We start from the raw sequence: 17159 nt of genomic DNA on the forward strand, positions 1-17159 counted from the left end.
GTGTAGCAACCCGCTTGCTCTCCGTTTGGACGGGAAACTATTCATTCTGTCCCGGAATTAAAAGGCGAGTTTTAAAAAAAAGCCCCAAGTTTTTCATTAATTGCTTTTTGGGGTTTTAGTCTGTTTTTTTTTTTTTTTTTCTTTTAAACAAGGTCTCCTTCTGAAGGAAATTTAATCGGGTCCCTTGTAACGAGGAATACAAGTCAAAGTTGGCTCCCGCCCGCCGCGCGCCTCTGCAGCTGCAGCTCGGCTGGGCGAGCGCTGCTCGCGAGGGCGTTTCCCGCGGAGCCCCCGGCTCCCCGGGGCGCTCGTCCCCAACCAACGCACGGGTCGAAGTCCGCCCGCGCGGGAGGCACCCCCCAAAAAAAAAAATCACCGCTTCCCGCGGCTCCCGCCGGGCACGTCAGCAGCCTCCGGAGAACATGACACCGGCGAGGCCGCCCGGGGCTATATCGGGAGCGGCGCGGCGAGCGGAGCTCCGCGCGCCCGCTGCCAAGGACGAGGGCGCCGGCGGGACGCGGTCCTGCGCGGCTCCCCCCCCCCCCCCCCCCGGGGTGCAGGGCAGGACGGGCGGGCTGCACCCGCCCCGGCGGGACACGGGGCCGAAGCCCCCCCGGTGCTGCCGGGAACCGGCCGCGGCAGCGCGCACGCGCGCCGATCCGCTCCGGGCGGGCGCTCTCGGAGTCACGAAAGCGAAGCTGGAGCCCGAGAAACCTGGGGGAAAAAATAATAAATAATAATAATCAAAAGGAGCCCACGGCGCAGACGCAAGGGCGCTGCTCCGGGACGCGCCGTCGGGTCCCGTCCCGACTTGGTCTTGCTGGGACGCGTCCAGGCGCGCGACCCCGCCGACAACGGCGCCGAGCCGGGAAGCGAGAGCAGCTCGCAGGACCGTCACAGCCGAGCTGCGGCCCCGGCCCGGCGCCGCGGGCCTCTTGCCTCCGGGAGCCCCGCGGGCGAGAAGGGCTTTGGGCTGGCAGAGCAGCAGCCCGGGGCGCCGTTTCCGAGGCCGGGCGCCGGSGTCTGGGCGCCTTTTCTTCGGGGGCGTTTGGAGAAGCGCGGCTGGGAGGGCGCTCCCGGGGCGCCGGCGTCGAGCCCCGAGCGTCGCGCGGGCCGTTTCCCACGAGCCGGGCAGGTCCCCAGCCGCCCGCGCCTCCCCAGCCGGAGCGCAGCGGAAGAGAATACCCGCGGGGATGCCTCGGATGCTTACGCTTTCGACCCTTGCCAAGTTCTCAGCATTTTCAAAACAGTTACTGCATTAAAAAAAAATAAAAATAAAAAGCCCGCATCCACATCCTTTTTCTTTTCTTTTTTTTTTTTTAAGAAAAATACCCTTCCCGCGCCTGTCCCCDTTTGCCCTCCGCCGCCGGGACCCCGCCACGGCCCAGGCAGCATCTCCGGACCCCGAGCCCGGGAAGGTGCTGCAGATCCGTRACGCTCCCCAGCGAGGACCATCGCGTGCCGGGGTACGCACAGCAACGTGCCAGACGAACCCCCTTTGTGCTCATCTGTAGACACCAACCGATTTTTACTATTCTTGAAAAAATATCGGCCTGATGTCATCGCGGGCCATGTAAGGACAAGGTCTGTGAGACTGGGTCAAGGCTTCCCGAATGGGTCTCTCCCCAGCCCTGCTCCTTCGCTGACCCCTGGGAACAAGCCAGCCCTGCTCACCAACTCAAACACATGCCCTGAAAACATCTTATTCCAGGTGCAAATCCGCAGAGGATGCCCGTTTTYGGGAGCCCCTCATTGCTTACTCGCCCTGTGCCCGGACTCTCATGGTTCCCAGGTTTTCCGTGGTTTCCCATGGTTTTTCCCTTCATCGGCTCAGCTAAGCTCGGAATCGTCTTTGATTTTATTACGTAAAAATCTCTTTATTCTGAAACGGAGCTTCGGCTGCTGCGAGGGGGCTCAGGACCCAGCGCGTGACGGGGAGCTCGGGGCGAGCGCTGCGAGGCCGGCACGCGGACACGCGAGCTGCTAGCGTGACTTCCAGCAAGTCAGGTCCACGCTCCCTCCTGGACGAAACCAATTCACATTTTTCGCTGTCTTCTCCTTCCTAMAAGCAGCACACTTAAGGCTCTGTGGTTTAAACCATTTCAAGTTGAATAACCAGTTTAAACCCGCTATTAAAATAAAGCTAAAATAATTATGTTGTTAAAATATTTCTGACGGGCTCCTGTAACCAACCCGAGGCAGTTTAGCTTGGCAGGCTGCTCCATTCCTTCCAGCGTCGCAAGGACCGGGCAACACAACCTCTACCCCCAGCTTCATACCTTCTTTTCACTTCCTTTTTTTTCCATAGCTTACAGGTCTGCAGAGATATTTACCAACAAAAGAGAGAAGTTTTTAAGCTTTTAAGCGTAGCTTGAGAGAAAAAGCAAGCCCTGGCAGTCACTAGTGAGCGTGGCACGGATGCTCCCAAGAGACGARTAACTTGGTTGCTTCTATCTCCGCAGAAAGCGATAGAGCGTAACACAAGGCAGAGCAAAACTGCTGGGTTAGCTTCTCGCTGCCCTTACCCCTCAGCTACCCGGGGAAGGCCGCGGACGTTGTTCTTACACCTACAACCTGGGGAAAAAGCTGCGAGCCAGGAGCAGGCAAGCCTCAAACCGGAGCGTGTGCCTGTTCAGCCACGGCCCAGCGAGCGGGTGCAAGCCCACACRTTCGATGTTCTCCAGGATTTAGCGCTCAACACCAGGCATCGCTGGCGCGGACGCACCACCCTTATCCAGCCCTTTAAATCTTCAYGGCGTTGGCTTCGCCAAGGCTACACTCAGAGGCGCGGCGATATATCTAATCATAGTTTAACCTTTTGCAAGTTTCTCTTTAAGGTGACATCATCTTGGCAAGGAGGCATGTCATGAAAAGCTGCCTGTAGAATGGACTTGCCTTATAAGGGCCGTATCAAAAATAAAAGCTTGTATAACCAAGCGAAATCTCCTGCAGGAAAAACGGGGGTGGGAGCTGCGAGAAGAGCCTCGCGAGCTCTCCGCACGCACCACGAGCTCGCTGCGCGAGCGGGCTCGACACCGCGCGGTCGGCGGCTCAGAAGCAAGGCTTCCCCCCATCCCCGGGCCGAAACCGCAGCGTCCCGCTCACAGCTCCCACTTGACGCGAGAAAGTCAAGAAAAACGTGAACCTTCGTGAAACAAAGAGCAGCACCTGGCTGCTCCCGYCGCCTCGTGTCCCACTGGCTGAGTTTCCACTCCCAACACAACGTCCTACCTGCACCTTTGAGGCCTGCCACAACTCGGTTCACGTGGTACTTTCTGCCAGCAACAACCCATTTCCCGTGATTCTTCCTGCTTTCTCCAGTGAGCTAACGCATTCGAGGCCACCTCCTGTGGTCTGCTTCACACCTCCGGGACTCGAGGTGAAGCCGTGGTCCCACCTCGCAGACCAAGCTCAGGGGCTCCGCTGCGTGCGGCAGGCAGTGCTGCGCCAGCTGCTCGTGGCGTGCACAGCCAAAAAAAAGAGTGCTGAAAATGAACAACCRTCCTCAGCCTAAAAACGGTCTCATGGGAGCGGGCACGTCTGTGGGCACTGCAAAAAAGGTGAGTTTTTGTAAAGGTCATTGCAAAGAAGAGCTGGCCAGAAGAAACAACAGAGTAATCTGGAAACATGAGCTGCCCAAACAACACAGCACGCCGCATTTTTCCTTGCGACTACATTGAAGAGCAGCAGCTACAACGAGCCCTTGGATATGGGCAAAGCAGCTCCTCTCCGCACAGCCTCAAAACGGAGGAACTCAGGACTCCTCGAGCGCTGTTCACACCCCGCGGGGCTCCGTGTCTGCGGGAAGCAGCTCTCAGCAAGGAGAACGTGCTGATACTGTTCTGTCAGGGTCCTCAGAAATTAGGCTGAAATAAAGAGGATGAATGCCACCATGGAAGCGTATTCCTGCATCCTGGGGTTCAAAAGCTGCTAACAGAGACATGGGGAAGGAAGATGGACTGTTTTACCACGATGGAAAACCTTTATGCTAAGAGATCGGCTGGAAGGATGCAATGGAAAAACGGCAAACATTTTGCAACTAATTAAGAACTGTCTCTGCTAAGTTGTGCCAGTTGGCATTTACATACGAAAAGACACAATAAATACATTGAAGAGCCTCTCCAATAATCTTTACTCAGAGAAATTACATCTGTATCTARTTCAAAGGAAAATAATGTACTCTTATGTGAAAAAAATTATCCATCGTTACATTTCCAAAGCCAGAGAAACATGTAGTGAGGTGATTTGAATCTTGTGTTCTCCATATTTCAGGTACGTACAAAAATTCCCCCACGCATCCAGATTTTCCCTTGACATTTGTGCAGAACTTGATTTCGAGCCACTGTCTCCACAATTTTGGGGGACCTGCCCTGAGTTTTCGCAGTCTGGGTGCAGAACCAAAGGCAGGCGGAGCAGAGCCATTCCTCCATTTCTCTGTTCGGATTTCACAGAACTTCCTGAGCGCACACGGCATAAAACCCCGCACGAGCCAGTTCTCCTTTTACCGAATAAACTTAACGCRTTAGTTAACGTATGCTTCTCAAGTTCATAGCTTAAAAGGAGACGCTAAGGTGATCTGACTAGATTTTAATTACAATATTCAACCCCGACCGAGTCAGTCTTCTCCAGAAAGGAACGACTAACGCTCCCAGAAAAGCGTTTGGCTTTTACGAAAACACTCTCTGCTGATTCAGGTGAGATTTTAAGCACCTACGCGCGGCTGCGTYTGCAAGCCCTGCCATGCAGAAACAAGCCGCAGCAGCTCTGCTCCGCACCGCCCCAGAGACGAGAAGACAAGCCGGGGCTTTCAGCGCCCGTCGGCAGGGAGGCGGCGCGCTGCCCGGGGAGGGCACGGGGACGAAGGCGAGCCGTGCGGACGGACGGACGGACGGAAGCGCGCCCGGGCGCCCGCAGCCGCGGCGCCGTGCCCGGCCGGTCACTGCCTCTGCGTCACGAGCTCCTCCAGCGCCTTCTCCCGGTGGTTCTCGCAGAGCAGAAGAACCTCCTTGATTTCGTTCTGCTGGAAACCCATGTCGTTGAACTGAGCTAAGAGATGCAAGAATTCGGCTGCCTGCAAGGAGAAGGAGGAAGAAAAAGGAGCGATTTTATCATTGGCTTTTTAAGGCAAATTTACTGCGATGTTTCAGCAGAAATAGCCTTGTGCGCCCGGGCTGCGGTAGGGCCGGATAAYGCAGCAGAGCTGTACTGCTGCGGAAGGGCACTACCGAAACCACCGCCAAAAGCGGCCTGGGGAAGGGAGGACGCACAAGAGCTAGTTTCTAAAAGCGTTCCTTTACTTCAACTTTTTTCATAAGAAAGTTTTAATRAAGTGAGGCTCTAACTTCACTTGCTCCTCATAAAATTAAATACGAATTCCAGTCAAGTGCTTGTCCGCATTACAAAACTATTACATGGAACTGGGGGGAGCCAGTAAATACAATCTGGAATTCATTTATTCTGCTTCTTTCCTCCTTTCTGCAAGCTGGGTCTCATTGCCRCAACGTCCCACCTGGAGCCACGTTCGCAATAAATTGCCGTCTGCCTTAAAAAAAAACAAAAAAAGCGAGGCACAGCCACCTTTCCCGTGCAGCGCTCCTAGCAAGAGGAGAGCTGGGCAAGCCGGGGTGCTGCGGCAGTGCGCCGAACACACCGAATAGCGCCCGAATTGCATCTGCGGGAGGCACCCGSTGTCCGTGGGGCCCCGCGACGCCGCCCCGCAGCTTGGGGCACACGTACGCGGGTTCAGGGCGGGCAGAGCAACGGGGGCTGCTTGCCCAGGAGGCTCTAGACCGCGTTTGGGGTGCGCAGCTTGCTGGAAACGGGGCCCTGGAGGACGTAGCGCCAAGGGCTGGGCGCCCCGCCGCCCCGCTCTGACCTTTTTCTCCGAGTACTGGAACATTTCCATGGCCTCCTCCACCTGCCCCTCCTCGTAGCCCTGCTTGAGCAGCCGGTCGCAGGCACGGAGGTACCCCAGGAACTGGAGGAGAAGACAGCGAAGGTTAACGCGAGCTCCCGGGCCCGGGTGACGGACGCTGCACCGCTTCCTTGCGCCTCGCCGCTCCGTGACAGCCCACCACCGCCTCGGGCAAGGTTYGAAGGGAGACGGGAAGGCTTCGGGGCAGAGCCGAGCTCCCGTCGCTTCGCGGGAGCAGGTAGCACCTCGGACCCCCCCCCACCTCCGCCCCCTCTGCGGTGGGAACAAAACGGAGCGAGGACAGGAGGAAACCAAAAATACAAACGCTCTGAGATAAAAAAAAAAATAACGATCTAATGGCTAGTTTGGGGATGGTTTTTTTTCAAACCGGAGCCTGCCCGGGTGAACAGCCAGGTGCGCCCTGAACTCTCGCCTCGGCTGTTCCCGGGCTCGCTTTGATGTGCGGAGCTCGGCCCCGGCGGGCCGGCTCCAGGACCCGAGCCCAGCGCCCACCCCCGGGGGAGGCCTGCGCGCTGTCATTACTGAAAGTAAACAGTTATTTTTGGCTTTCCTCGTTGTTCTTGGAGTGCTGACAGCACAATTCCCAGCGGTATCTTTTAAATGCCACAAGAATCATTCATTGTCCAAAAACATATGTGACAGTTAATAATAAATGAACTACACAATAGTGGGGGGAAAGAAAAAAAAATCACTGCTTGGAGAAATGGATGTGGCCCCCGCAGCGTTTCGTCCAAGGGGGAAGGGATCCACGTCCCCCCGGACCCGCGGCCCACCACCCTTTCACAGCCCCRGCCTAGCCAAGCAGAAACATTCAGCAAAGGGTCATAAAACACTCAGAAAGTCCAAAAAAGTCCCTCAAAAGTTTGCTGCTGGCAAAATAGCTATTTAGCCGAGTAAGGAGGAAGTTAAAAAAAAAAATGAAAGCTTTTAAGAACAACTTGTTAACTCCAACATGAGTTATCCACTGCTCATTCACGTTCACAACCTGCTTTTATTTCCCTCGTTACTTTACTAATTAAGACCCCAGGATCATCATCATTCTCCTCTTGCCCTGCTTTAGCAGCAACAGCCGCTCTCTGCGTTCGCTGCCGGACAYGGACAATCTTGGCAATCTGACATTTTTGCTCAAGCTGAGCATGAAATCCGTGCTGTTGTCAACTCAATAGTTTTATTGTTTTTTTTAAAAAAATCCCCAAGACTAAACAAAAGCAGGTTTTTAAATATTACAACCTGCTAAGTTCTTGGGTTTAGCGTTGGGCTCATCTGCTGCTTGGGAAGGAGAAGGAACGTATCCGGCTCACCCTCGAAGGAACGTGCTTAAGGGCCAGCGAGCTGCACRCTCCGGCTTCCCGAGCGCCGGGAACGGCGGGCGGGCACGCTGTGCCGCGGCGAGCCGCGCACGCCTGCGATATCGCCAGCCTGCAGCGCTTCTCCCCCTCGCTCTGCACGTCGCAAGACRCAGACGCGCAGCAACGCAGGCGCAGGCAGCCCTGGAGAGCTCGGCTCTCCTCGCTGCGCAGCCAGCCCCCGACTCGCTTCACAAACTGCTCGCGCACAGCGTAACCTCGAGACTCTTCCCTGGCGGATCAGCAGCCTGCTGGTTCATCTCTTCCCTCAGCTGGTGCCACTCAGTGTGACACGCAGCAATTGAGCTTTTCCCACCAAAGACAGGCTTGTGCAGTGAGTTAATCTCCTCTCAAGTGCTTTTTTAAAAAWTATTTTTAAGTCTTCCAGGTTCCCAGTACCACTTTGACTTCCAGTGGAAGGGTTTGTCTCTGCGAGGTCCCTGCTTCAGGTGCTCCAAGAACTGGCWGCTTCAGCAGAGCAGCGTCGGGTTTAACGCCCATCATTTCACAGACCCGCTTGCAACGCGTGCTAGGAGCTGCCAGCTCCCATCAGAACGGGGAGGACTGAGAGGAGCAAACCCAGCAAAACCCACGGAAAACTTCATCACAAAGGGAGGGGGGAAACACCACCTCTTGCTTGGAGCACGGTTCAGGCCAGGGACGGGTAAAGCCTGTGCGGAGAAGGTCCCCACAGTGTGCAGGGACAAGCRGCTCTCCAACGGGGCAGCAAGATCACAACCAACGTATGCTTTTCTTGCGCTGCTGCTAATGGGCCTGTTCAACTCATTGCCACCAGTACTGTCACCAAGGATGTCACATCTACAAATGGCGAAGCAGCTCAGGGAGTCACTGAGCTGGTGGGACCAGCTGATGAGAGGCTTGCAAAAAGCTCTGCAGACCTAGATGGCTGCTCGGGGAAAGCAAGCAAATTCGTGTGGAGACGGAAACGCAGCAGATCTTGTGTTTTGCTGTGTTACTGACTGCGAGAAACTCCGTGGATGTACATAAAGAGAAGGTTCCCAGCTCAGCATGGTTAGAAGGCAGCTGCTATGGTGGGCTGTGTTCCTCAGTAACCTACCTTCATCTGAAGCCTGTGCTGCTGGCTACGTGGGGAGAGAGATGCTGAGTAGCTGTAGCCATCTGTCGTGTCTGATTTCACAGGCAGATGGAGAGCTCCTGGGATCAGTGATGCTTTTCTGTCCTCTGCTCCTGTAAGGGTTAGCCCTTGCCCATGGCTGTGACTCCTCATCCTCACAGAGGAACTCCTACCGCAGTGGGGCAACGCTAACCCCGTCTGAGCCGTTCAAAGAGGTTCTTCCACCAAATCTGAGAAGGCATTGCCTCTTTAAGGCAGAAGACTTAGAAAAGCTTGCTCTCTCCACCCGGGTGGGTTCTCTCAGTTTTAGTTGACACTGTGAAGAAATTGAGCAATTTTTGGCTACCATCTGGTGCCACAATTAATCTTCCTGTTTGAAGCTGTCATCGTCACACACTGAAACTCTGTGTGACACCAACAAGCAATGAAGAGCGTTCACAGCTCTTGTTTTTAAACTTTAGTTGAAACATATTTTCCAGGAAGGTCGGTCTTAGCCTAATTTGGTAGTTTTGTGCTTGTAATAGAAACCTCAAGAGCTAGCCCTTATGTTTTATCTCGGCTTTATTGGACATAAATGTGCAGGGACAGGAACTTCTGGTGAAGAGTTTGGGATATAAGCTGGACTTCATAATTTGGTGTATTAATCACCTCTCCAAGAGAATGAGATTCCCTGGATTTACATAAAAGGGAGCAAACTGCAGCCACTTCAGTCCTTAACAAGACGCAGGACGCCAGGGGATACACCTTCACATCAGAGACAGCAGTTGCTACCCGACACACTTGCACGGCGCTCCACAAGGAGCGTGGGCAGCGCTCTGCCCACCTCCCTGTATCTGCATAGACTGAAATCTCTACAAATCAAACAAATGAAGCTCCCTACTGTGGCTTATAGCACCACTCGCCTTTGAGAGCAGAGTCTGGGAAGGCTGGTCCAGCCCGGGGCTGGGTGGTGCACTGGGGGTGACCCAGGAGCCATGCAACGCATCCAAGCAGCTACGTACGTGGACCAGGACGTGGACCAGGACCAGGCCTGGTGGATGTCCATCTTACTAAGCCACAGCCCAGCTCCTCTCCCTCTGCAAGAGTGTAAATCCCACATGCTGCTCCATACAGTGCTGCAGCCRCCCCGGGAGAGACGCTGTGCCGTATTCCAGACAAGCGCCCGCCTGGCAGGACTGTTCCCTGCACCACCCTGGCAAAAAGAGAGCTGCAGGTTTGAACCATCTCTGCCAGGACAGCCATGACCCTCACTCCCTGGCTGGGCTGTTTTACAAAAAGCAGCTTCTTCCCCTTCCTCTCCCAGCGCAGCGACCCCCCGTTTGCCCTCCAACGCGCACAGCGCGCACCTATGCTCACCGGCCTCGCAGCTCACTTGCAGCATCCCCTGCCGCACGGACCTTCCCTCATCTGAACACCGGCAGCTGCAACTCCTAATCCCCCACCCTGTTGTCCCCAAGCAGCAATCAGTCAGATGGGTAATTCAGCCCAGCTAGTTCCTCATCCGGGACAGGCAAGCCCAGCCTCAAGTCTGCAAAGGCTCCCTCACGGGCGGTGCACACGCTAAGGCCACCCCCGGACCCCAGGATGTCCGTCCGGACGAGCAGAGACCTCGGGCTCAGTACCCAGGCGCAGCGAGAGGCTATGCGTTAACCTTCCGCAACAAATTCCAGGTTAAGCCTAAGGGCTCCCTCAGTAAAAGGGCTACAGTCACGGCCCGTGACCCAAACGCGTTGCTTGTGCAGATTCAGCGGCTGCTGCAGACTGGGAATCTTGTGTTTTGGAGAGAGACCAGAAAAATCTTGGAGGTATTTACCCAGTCCCATTCTGACAGGGTGAGCTATGGAAATAATCGCATGAACCTAACAGCTGGGGGGGGAAAAAAAGTGATGTGCAAAAAGTTTCCATATACGGGGGCAAAATTTACACTTCAAAAGGACACCAAGCTTTATACAGCAGATCTAAAGGGTAACGTTACCCAGCCGTTATTACTCACTGAAAAGTTGAGTGCAACTCATTGCAATTACATTACAGCAAAAGCGAAGATGTGTGATCTAACGAAAAACCCCTTTGAAAGAACTCTTACACCAAAGCGGGGAAAACACCTCCGTTTCCCCGGAGCAGAACGAGGCAGCCAGAAGTCTGTCCTGAGCAGAAAAAAGAAATCAGTCGTTCCCGCTTGCTCTTTACTGAGTGCTTTCCGCAGCATTTCAGTAAAGCATTTCCACCAACCTGGCTCAGACTCTGCTTCCCCGTCTTCTGGAGGGTGAGGATAGCTTTGCGGGTGGGATAGCCCAAGGCCGTAACGGGCTCGATGAGGTCGCGCTCCTCCTGGCTCAGCGCCGAGAGCAGGTCGGCCGCCGAGTCCGGGTGAGCTCTGTGGGAACCCAGCGGCCGGGCGGGCGCGGAGGCCGGCGGGAGGCAGGCGTACGGGCTGAGGGACTGAAACGCAAACAGAACGGCACGTTGGCTAACGAGGAGGCAGCCGCTCGCGCGACACCAGCGGCCAGCCCCACGCCGAACCGCCCGGCCCGTTCCTTTCCATCCCTGTGCAGAACGACGAGGTAATTGCAGGCGTTTGAGAGCATTGCTTCAGCATTTCTCGTTTAGCCTAATTTCATTAGCTGGCACAAGAAAAGGAAAATTCCCCTAAATGGAACCACCCCCTTCGGGTTCGGGTGTGCACGTGTGTGTCTGTCCGAATAAGGGATCACGTGCCAGCGAGCACGGATGTGACTCTCCCTGCTACACATCCTGTTCGTGCCTTTTTTTTCCCAAAAAAAGGGGGTGACCTCCCTGAGAGCAGAATTTTCTGCATTTCCCGAGCAGCTCGGTACAGACTGGGGTGAAAACGCCTGCCGAGCGGAAACCTGGGAAAAACCGAGATGCGGTAAATAAAAAACAAACAAAAGACTCAAAGACTGTTAGCRTATTTGGGGACATCTACCACAATTTAGCCACAAGCTCGCTCTTCAAAGGAGAGCGGAGTTAATTAAACCCAGGCCTAGCGACAGATACAGATCAAAGGGAACAGCAYGTACTGGTGTTCACGTGCTAGATCCAAACCAGCTTCCCGGGAATCCCGTCCCTCTCCCCCGCAATAAATGCCATCCTCATCCTCGTCCTCGGCCGGCCGAGCGAGACGCGGCAGCGCCGGCTGGGAGGCGATACTGGTAGGTGTTCACCTTACGCTCTGTTTACACTATGATGTTTATATCTTACGTGTAACTTCAGTTTCCGTAACAAAACCATCATCGTTCCTAGAAATTCCCGCGCACAAAGCAGCGCTCATCTGGGTTCGAGGCTTTAGCGGTCAGGACGATGCAACTGATGCAATAGCTGACCRGACTGGGGTGGTGGATTAGTAATTAGCCGTAGCAGCTGCTCAGTGTACAAATACACATAGGCATTTAGCTGCTCCTCAATTATACTACGTCTAATGCAACTACACATAAATAACACTGCCTTGCACGTGTCTGATGGTYTTAATTGCAGATCTGCAGTAATTCATCTTGCAAATCTCTCAGGGATCTGGACAAAAYATTATGTTTTAAGACACTGCACGATTCAAATTTAAGATGGCAGAATACAATATTTACTCCCTCGTTTCACACCACCGGCTCCATGGTTAAATGATCAGTATTTATAGTAGGACTATGAAGTCTAAAACTTCCTAGGCTTTTCTTAAAAGACAAACAGGCTTTGCCACAGGAAAGGCTGCCAAAGTTGCAAGACAAGAAAGGTGAAGGGGCCCTTTCTGGCTATAAAACAGGGCCAAGAGAGGCAGYGAGCATGGGGAACATTTAATCTGAACAGGAGAGACAGACACACCTAGGGAAGAGGAGTGCAAAAATAGCTCAACTTGCGTCTCCATTCAAACCCTRGTTTCTCTTCTGGGTCTCAGGAGGGACAGCTGTGATGGTTGTAAGAAGGCAGAAACTCCATTTATACGTGTTGGGGGGGGGGAAATGGAGGGGGGAGAGGGAACAAAGCTTATTTCACTTTTTTTTCCAATGTTTCCATTGAAAAGCAAGTAAATCATTTCGCTTGCCGGGGGGCAAAGCTGGCTTTGAGTAGGGCAAATACACTTTTTGACGATGAGAGAAACGTTCTCACAAAAAGTGTATTTTTAAACCCCCTTTCGGGCCCGCTTTGCTACGCGGGGCGCGGTTTCGTGCTACGCGGGACGCTTTGCCTCCTCCTCCCTCCGCTCCCCTGCGGCGGCCAGCAGAGGGGACGCGCGAGCGAAACATCTCACCGCGACGGTGGGCTTGTGCTTCGTGACGGGCGGCATGGAGGCGGCGGCGGCCGGCGGCCGGCAGCAAGGAGGAGCCGGCGTCCGGGTGCCCGGCCAGGCGGCGTCGGCGGAGCGGTATTTGACGTTCCTGTTACGCCGGGGGTGCTGCTGGAGGGCCGACGGCGCGAAGGTTTGCTTCTTCTCCACGTACGCTCTACTCAAAGGGTGCACCAAAGCAGCCAGCTTCCTCCGGGCTCCTTCCAGCTCGTTCCTCATGTTGTTGAGTATAACCATGGACCTCCTCTGCTTGGCCGGGTCTGGGCTTGCCGGCTCGCGATAGCCGTTCTCCGAAGCGGGCTCCAGCAAGCCCGGCGACGTCTTGGGCCTGGCCTGCTGCAGCGCGGCGCACGGAGCCACCCCTCTGCCCCCGCGCCTCCTTCGAGCTTTTTCTTCTTTGTCGTTTTCTTCCCAGGAGGTGGAGGAACACTCGTCATCCTCAAAGTACTCTTCCTCCTCGGAGGGCCAGGCCTCGCTCTCCGTGTCGGACAAGGCGCTCCGGCCCGTGGCGTGCCCGCGACCCTCCGCGGCGGCGCTGAGGCTCACGCACCTCCGCACGGGGCAGCCGCCGGTCCCGCCGTCCTTGGCTCTCCCCGCCGCTGCCTCCTTGCTCTCCRTGCTGGCACCATAGCTGTCCTCGGGGTCCACCAGGAGCAGCCAGCACGGGGGAGCCGTGGGGACCACCTCAGAGGTGGCCCGGTGCCGGGAGGTTTGCTGCTGAGAAGCAGCCTCAAGCCAGTAAAGCACCTTCCTTTCCAGCGAGAAGTCGTGCTGTGGAGTAGCGACAAGCAGTTACTCGGGGCGTCCGAAGCCAAAGCACCCGCGGCAAACCAACCCCCTTCCGCCCGGCGCGCTGAAGGCCGCGCGGATCCAAAACGCGCTCCGTTCACCCCAACGCCCCGGCTGCGAGATCGGCCGGCGCTGGCTGCAGCCCTGYGGGGAGCCCCAACGCCTGCGCTTGGAAAAAGCCACCTACAAGGTTGTTACTGCCTTCAGTCCCTTCTAAAAACCGACCCCGGGGGTGTGTGGCGGGGGGACGAGAAGGGCAGCGAGGGGAGGGTGCGGCCAGCAGGCGCCTCGCCGCTCCGACGCGGGGCTCCTTCGGGCGCCCGCCGTCAGCCCTCGCCTCGCCCCCGCAACGCCGCGCCGGGCCGCTTCCGGCACCTCGACAGGCCGCAGGACGGACGAGCCCTTTCCACGTCTTCCGCCTTAAAACGTCGGTATGTTTGCGACTCGGATGTGAGGGCCGGAGGAGACCGCGCCGCGCGTCAGCGCACGGAAACGGCGAGAGGCCGCGCGGCGCCGGCGCGGGCAGCGTCGCCCGGCCCCCGTCGCTGGCGCGGGGCCCGCGGTGAGCGCCTGCGGCCAAACGCTCCCAGAGCGGGGCCTGAGCTCGTCCTCCCGAAGGAAACGTCACCCCGCAGCTCTCCGCTCGTCACGCTGGGGCGAGATTAAAAAAACAAGAGAACCCGAAGCAGCCCCTTCCTCGCACCCACCACCGCAAAACCCCCCCTCACCTCTGCCCACGCTCGCTAACGACAGCCAACGAAGAGCGCGGCGATTTCACGGACCTGCCCGACTCCCGCCGGGGCCCGGCCGCGGCTCTGGGAGGGGGCTGGCTCACCATGGTGCTCACGAGGAGCTCRGCGCAGTCGGGAACCGCGACGGCCGGCGCGCCGGTCGACGCGCTCGCTCTCGCCGAGTCGCCTGCGAAGCTCCGGGCCGTCCTGAAGGGCACTTCATCCAGGTAGCTCATTCCCGCTGCTCGGTGCTTCGCTGCCTTTGGAAAGGACGAAACAAAAACATAGAAGGAAGGACTGGAGCCCGCTCGAACCGCCAACGGAGCGACGTCGCGCCGGCCTAATCCCAACGAAGGTGGCCAAAAGGGGGGGAAAAACGATGTACTTCAAGCAAAAGGAAGAGCTTTTCGGCACCCGGCTCAGCAGCCGGAGACACCACCCTGCCAGCCCCGTAACGAGCAGGTTGGGCGCCATGCCCCGGCTTGCAAAACCTGAATTACTAATAGGTATCAGGCAGATTTGAGATCTGAGCTAACCTTTGGTGCGYCGAGTCAACGGGGTCTGAGCAAGCTTAGCGGAGCAGGGAGACGAGGAAGCTGCAGCCACGCTTCAGCTCAGCTGCTGCCAGCAGCGGGGGAACGACACGGCTGCAGCAGCCCAGGTGGGGCCCGGCCGGAGTTCACCGTCTCCATAAACGCAGAACTATACAAGAACCTACGCTTTATTCTCGTTTTTTTTTTCCCCAGTTCAGTAACTTTTTCAGAGATTCATTTTGGTTCACCAGGCAAAACGCTGTGTTAGAGGAATGTTGAACAAGCCACTTTTAGGCCAGATTAGCTTTCCAGAAYCATGTACTCATTTTAAGCTTGCTGATGTTTTTTAGATCAGGAAGGGCAGCGGAGAGAAAAATTTCTGGAAATAGTGGCATGGAAAATATTATGCAACAATGTAGCCATCAGTTCTGCACAAATGACTCAATTTAGCAAAAAAATAAAATAAAAAATAAGCCACTACTTGTTGCATGAAGTCCTAGGTCCCCTGCTTCCCAGTGATGACAGCATGCAAAATAGTTTCCTTTATACAATGTTGACTGGCAAAACCTGACCGTAAGTCTTCCAACAAGTTCTGGAATCTAAAGTCTGTGCCTATTTTAAAAAATTTCCAAAGCAGTAATCCTCTACAGTCTTTTTGAAGACATAAAAAGTAAACATTTGGCATTACATCAGTATCCACGGAAGTTCTTTTCCTATTTTTTTCTTGTAAAAAGAAATGGCTCCTATGCTGCTAGTGAGGATAAACACTCCAAAAAAGAAAAGCGGCAGAATGTATACCAAGGACAAAAAGCTGCCCATTAAGTTAATCTGAAAATAAGGATCTAAAATGGGAAAGTGCATTTGAAACACTCCAATCCTCACATTCGGAAAGAATGCAACGCGCGGCTTCTAGATTACAAAATTAACAGCGCCACACACAATTGCTCGGTGCAACTCAGTTGCTCTTATCAAATTCACAAAAGAGCTGTCACTGCGCTGCTTATGCCAGGATCACTTAATACCCAGCGCTGCAGCGCAGCCAACGAGGCAGTAACCCGCTTTGCTGGCCCTGCACGTGTACTTTGGTTAATACGCTGCATACGCAACGTGCGCGGACCCTACACGGGCCTAGGCCATCTGCTTTCAAACCTAAGAGGGCTCAGCGTAAGTTGCAACACACGTAAGCAGCGCGGAAGCAAACGCGTGAGAGCATCCGCAGTCGAGGCCACGCTCCCCCGGSTCTCCAGAGCTCATCAGCGTCGCCGCGCAGACACTGCCTGCGAGAGAAAAAGCCCGTTCGGGCAGCAGAGGGTATAAAGTGACTAACGCTTCCCAGCAGCTGTGCAGCATCCGTCACTGCCAACGGTCACCAGGTGCAAAGGAAAGCAGGATCTTGCGGTCCGTCCCCTCAAACGGACTTAYTTGTTTTCAAATGTGACCTTAAGGGGTGAAGACAGGTAGTAGCGAACATATCCGAAGCCACTATGAAGCAAATGCAAAATCCGGTGTTGACAGATCTGAAATCCGTGTTACACTAAAGTTTCCAAAAGACCACGGCTTGTTTATGGACAGCAAGCTGTGCTTTCTTCAGGGTCCAATGTCAACAGAGTTAAACCCACATCAAAGTCCAGCTGTCCTCATACCAAAACAGAATATCCTATACCTCAGTAACTTCAGCTGCCAGTTAGTTGTTGCACTGTATTATCGTACTGTATTTCATYGCATAAATATGTGGTAAAGGTTCCTACAAACATTCCCAAAACAACTATTTAGAAAAAAAATACATTGGGGTGAATAGTCATGACTATGGTAATGCTGTCAGACAAAAGAGGTCACTGGTAAACACCAATCTGCACCAAAAAGCAACTTCTACAAGGGTTCTGACCTCATCTGCTCAGTGACTGCTTCACACCAGCCCTTGCCACCTTCACTTTGAAGGTGCAGGCTGACAAATACTACCAGGAATATGGATATACAGGGATACACAAGCACAATAACCTAAATTATGCTGAGACAAGTGAAGGGAGAGGATGCAAACGAGTCCTGGAAACCTCTAGCAACCCCTTCTTGTCTTTTGGGTTACMGTATTTTTTTAAAACTTGAAGTAGGAGGAAGCATCTTACTATACTTGRACAAATTCAAATGTTAAGTATTTAATCAGAACACAAGTTTTTAAAGAATCATTTATTTTTTCAGCTGAGATTTTAAACATTCCTCTTTCATCTGTGGCTTCAGTATCTTACTAAAAACACAAAACATTTTAATACAAAAATCATTAGACAACAGCAAATACTTAGAATAAACCATACAAAGCTTGAGAGTTAAATTTAGCTCAATTTACATCATTAGCTGGCATTTTCAAGTCTTATTTTTTTAACTATATAAGATTATCCTTACCTTCAGATGCTGTCATGTACCTTTTTCASACAGAAGAGCAG

General features: G+C 54.4%; 1 protein-coding gene across 1 annotated transcript; it reads right to left on the reverse strand.

Annotated features, from left to right (window-relative positions):
- Nucleotides 1–4120: 4120 nt before the first annotated feature.
- UBAP1L (ubiquitin associated protein 1 like) lies at nucleotides 4121–14446 on the reverse strand. The gene is made up of 5 exons (XM_085308588.1): nucleotides 14293–14446; nucleotides 12633–13439; nucleotides 10607–10816; nucleotides 5876–5977; nucleotides 4121–5071 (listed from the first exon to the last, which is right to left on the reverse strand). Exons 1-5 carry the CDS (start codon nucleotides 14422–14424, stop codon nucleotides 4937–4939), a joined length of 1386 nt encoding a protein of 461 aa, XP_085164714.1. The 5' UTR covers nucleotides 14425–14446; the 3' UTR covers nucleotides 4121–4936.
- Nucleotides 14447–17159: the final 2713 nt, after the last annotated feature.

The sequence above is a fragment of the Rhea americana genome, unplaced genomic scaffold (genome assembly GCF_003343005.1).
Source record: "Rhea americana isolate MKP2758 unplaced genomic scaffold, rheAme1 scaffold_28, whole genome shotgun sequence".
Lineage (NCBI taxonomy): Eukaryota > Metazoa > Chordata > Aves > Rheiformes > Rheidae > Rhea > Rhea americana.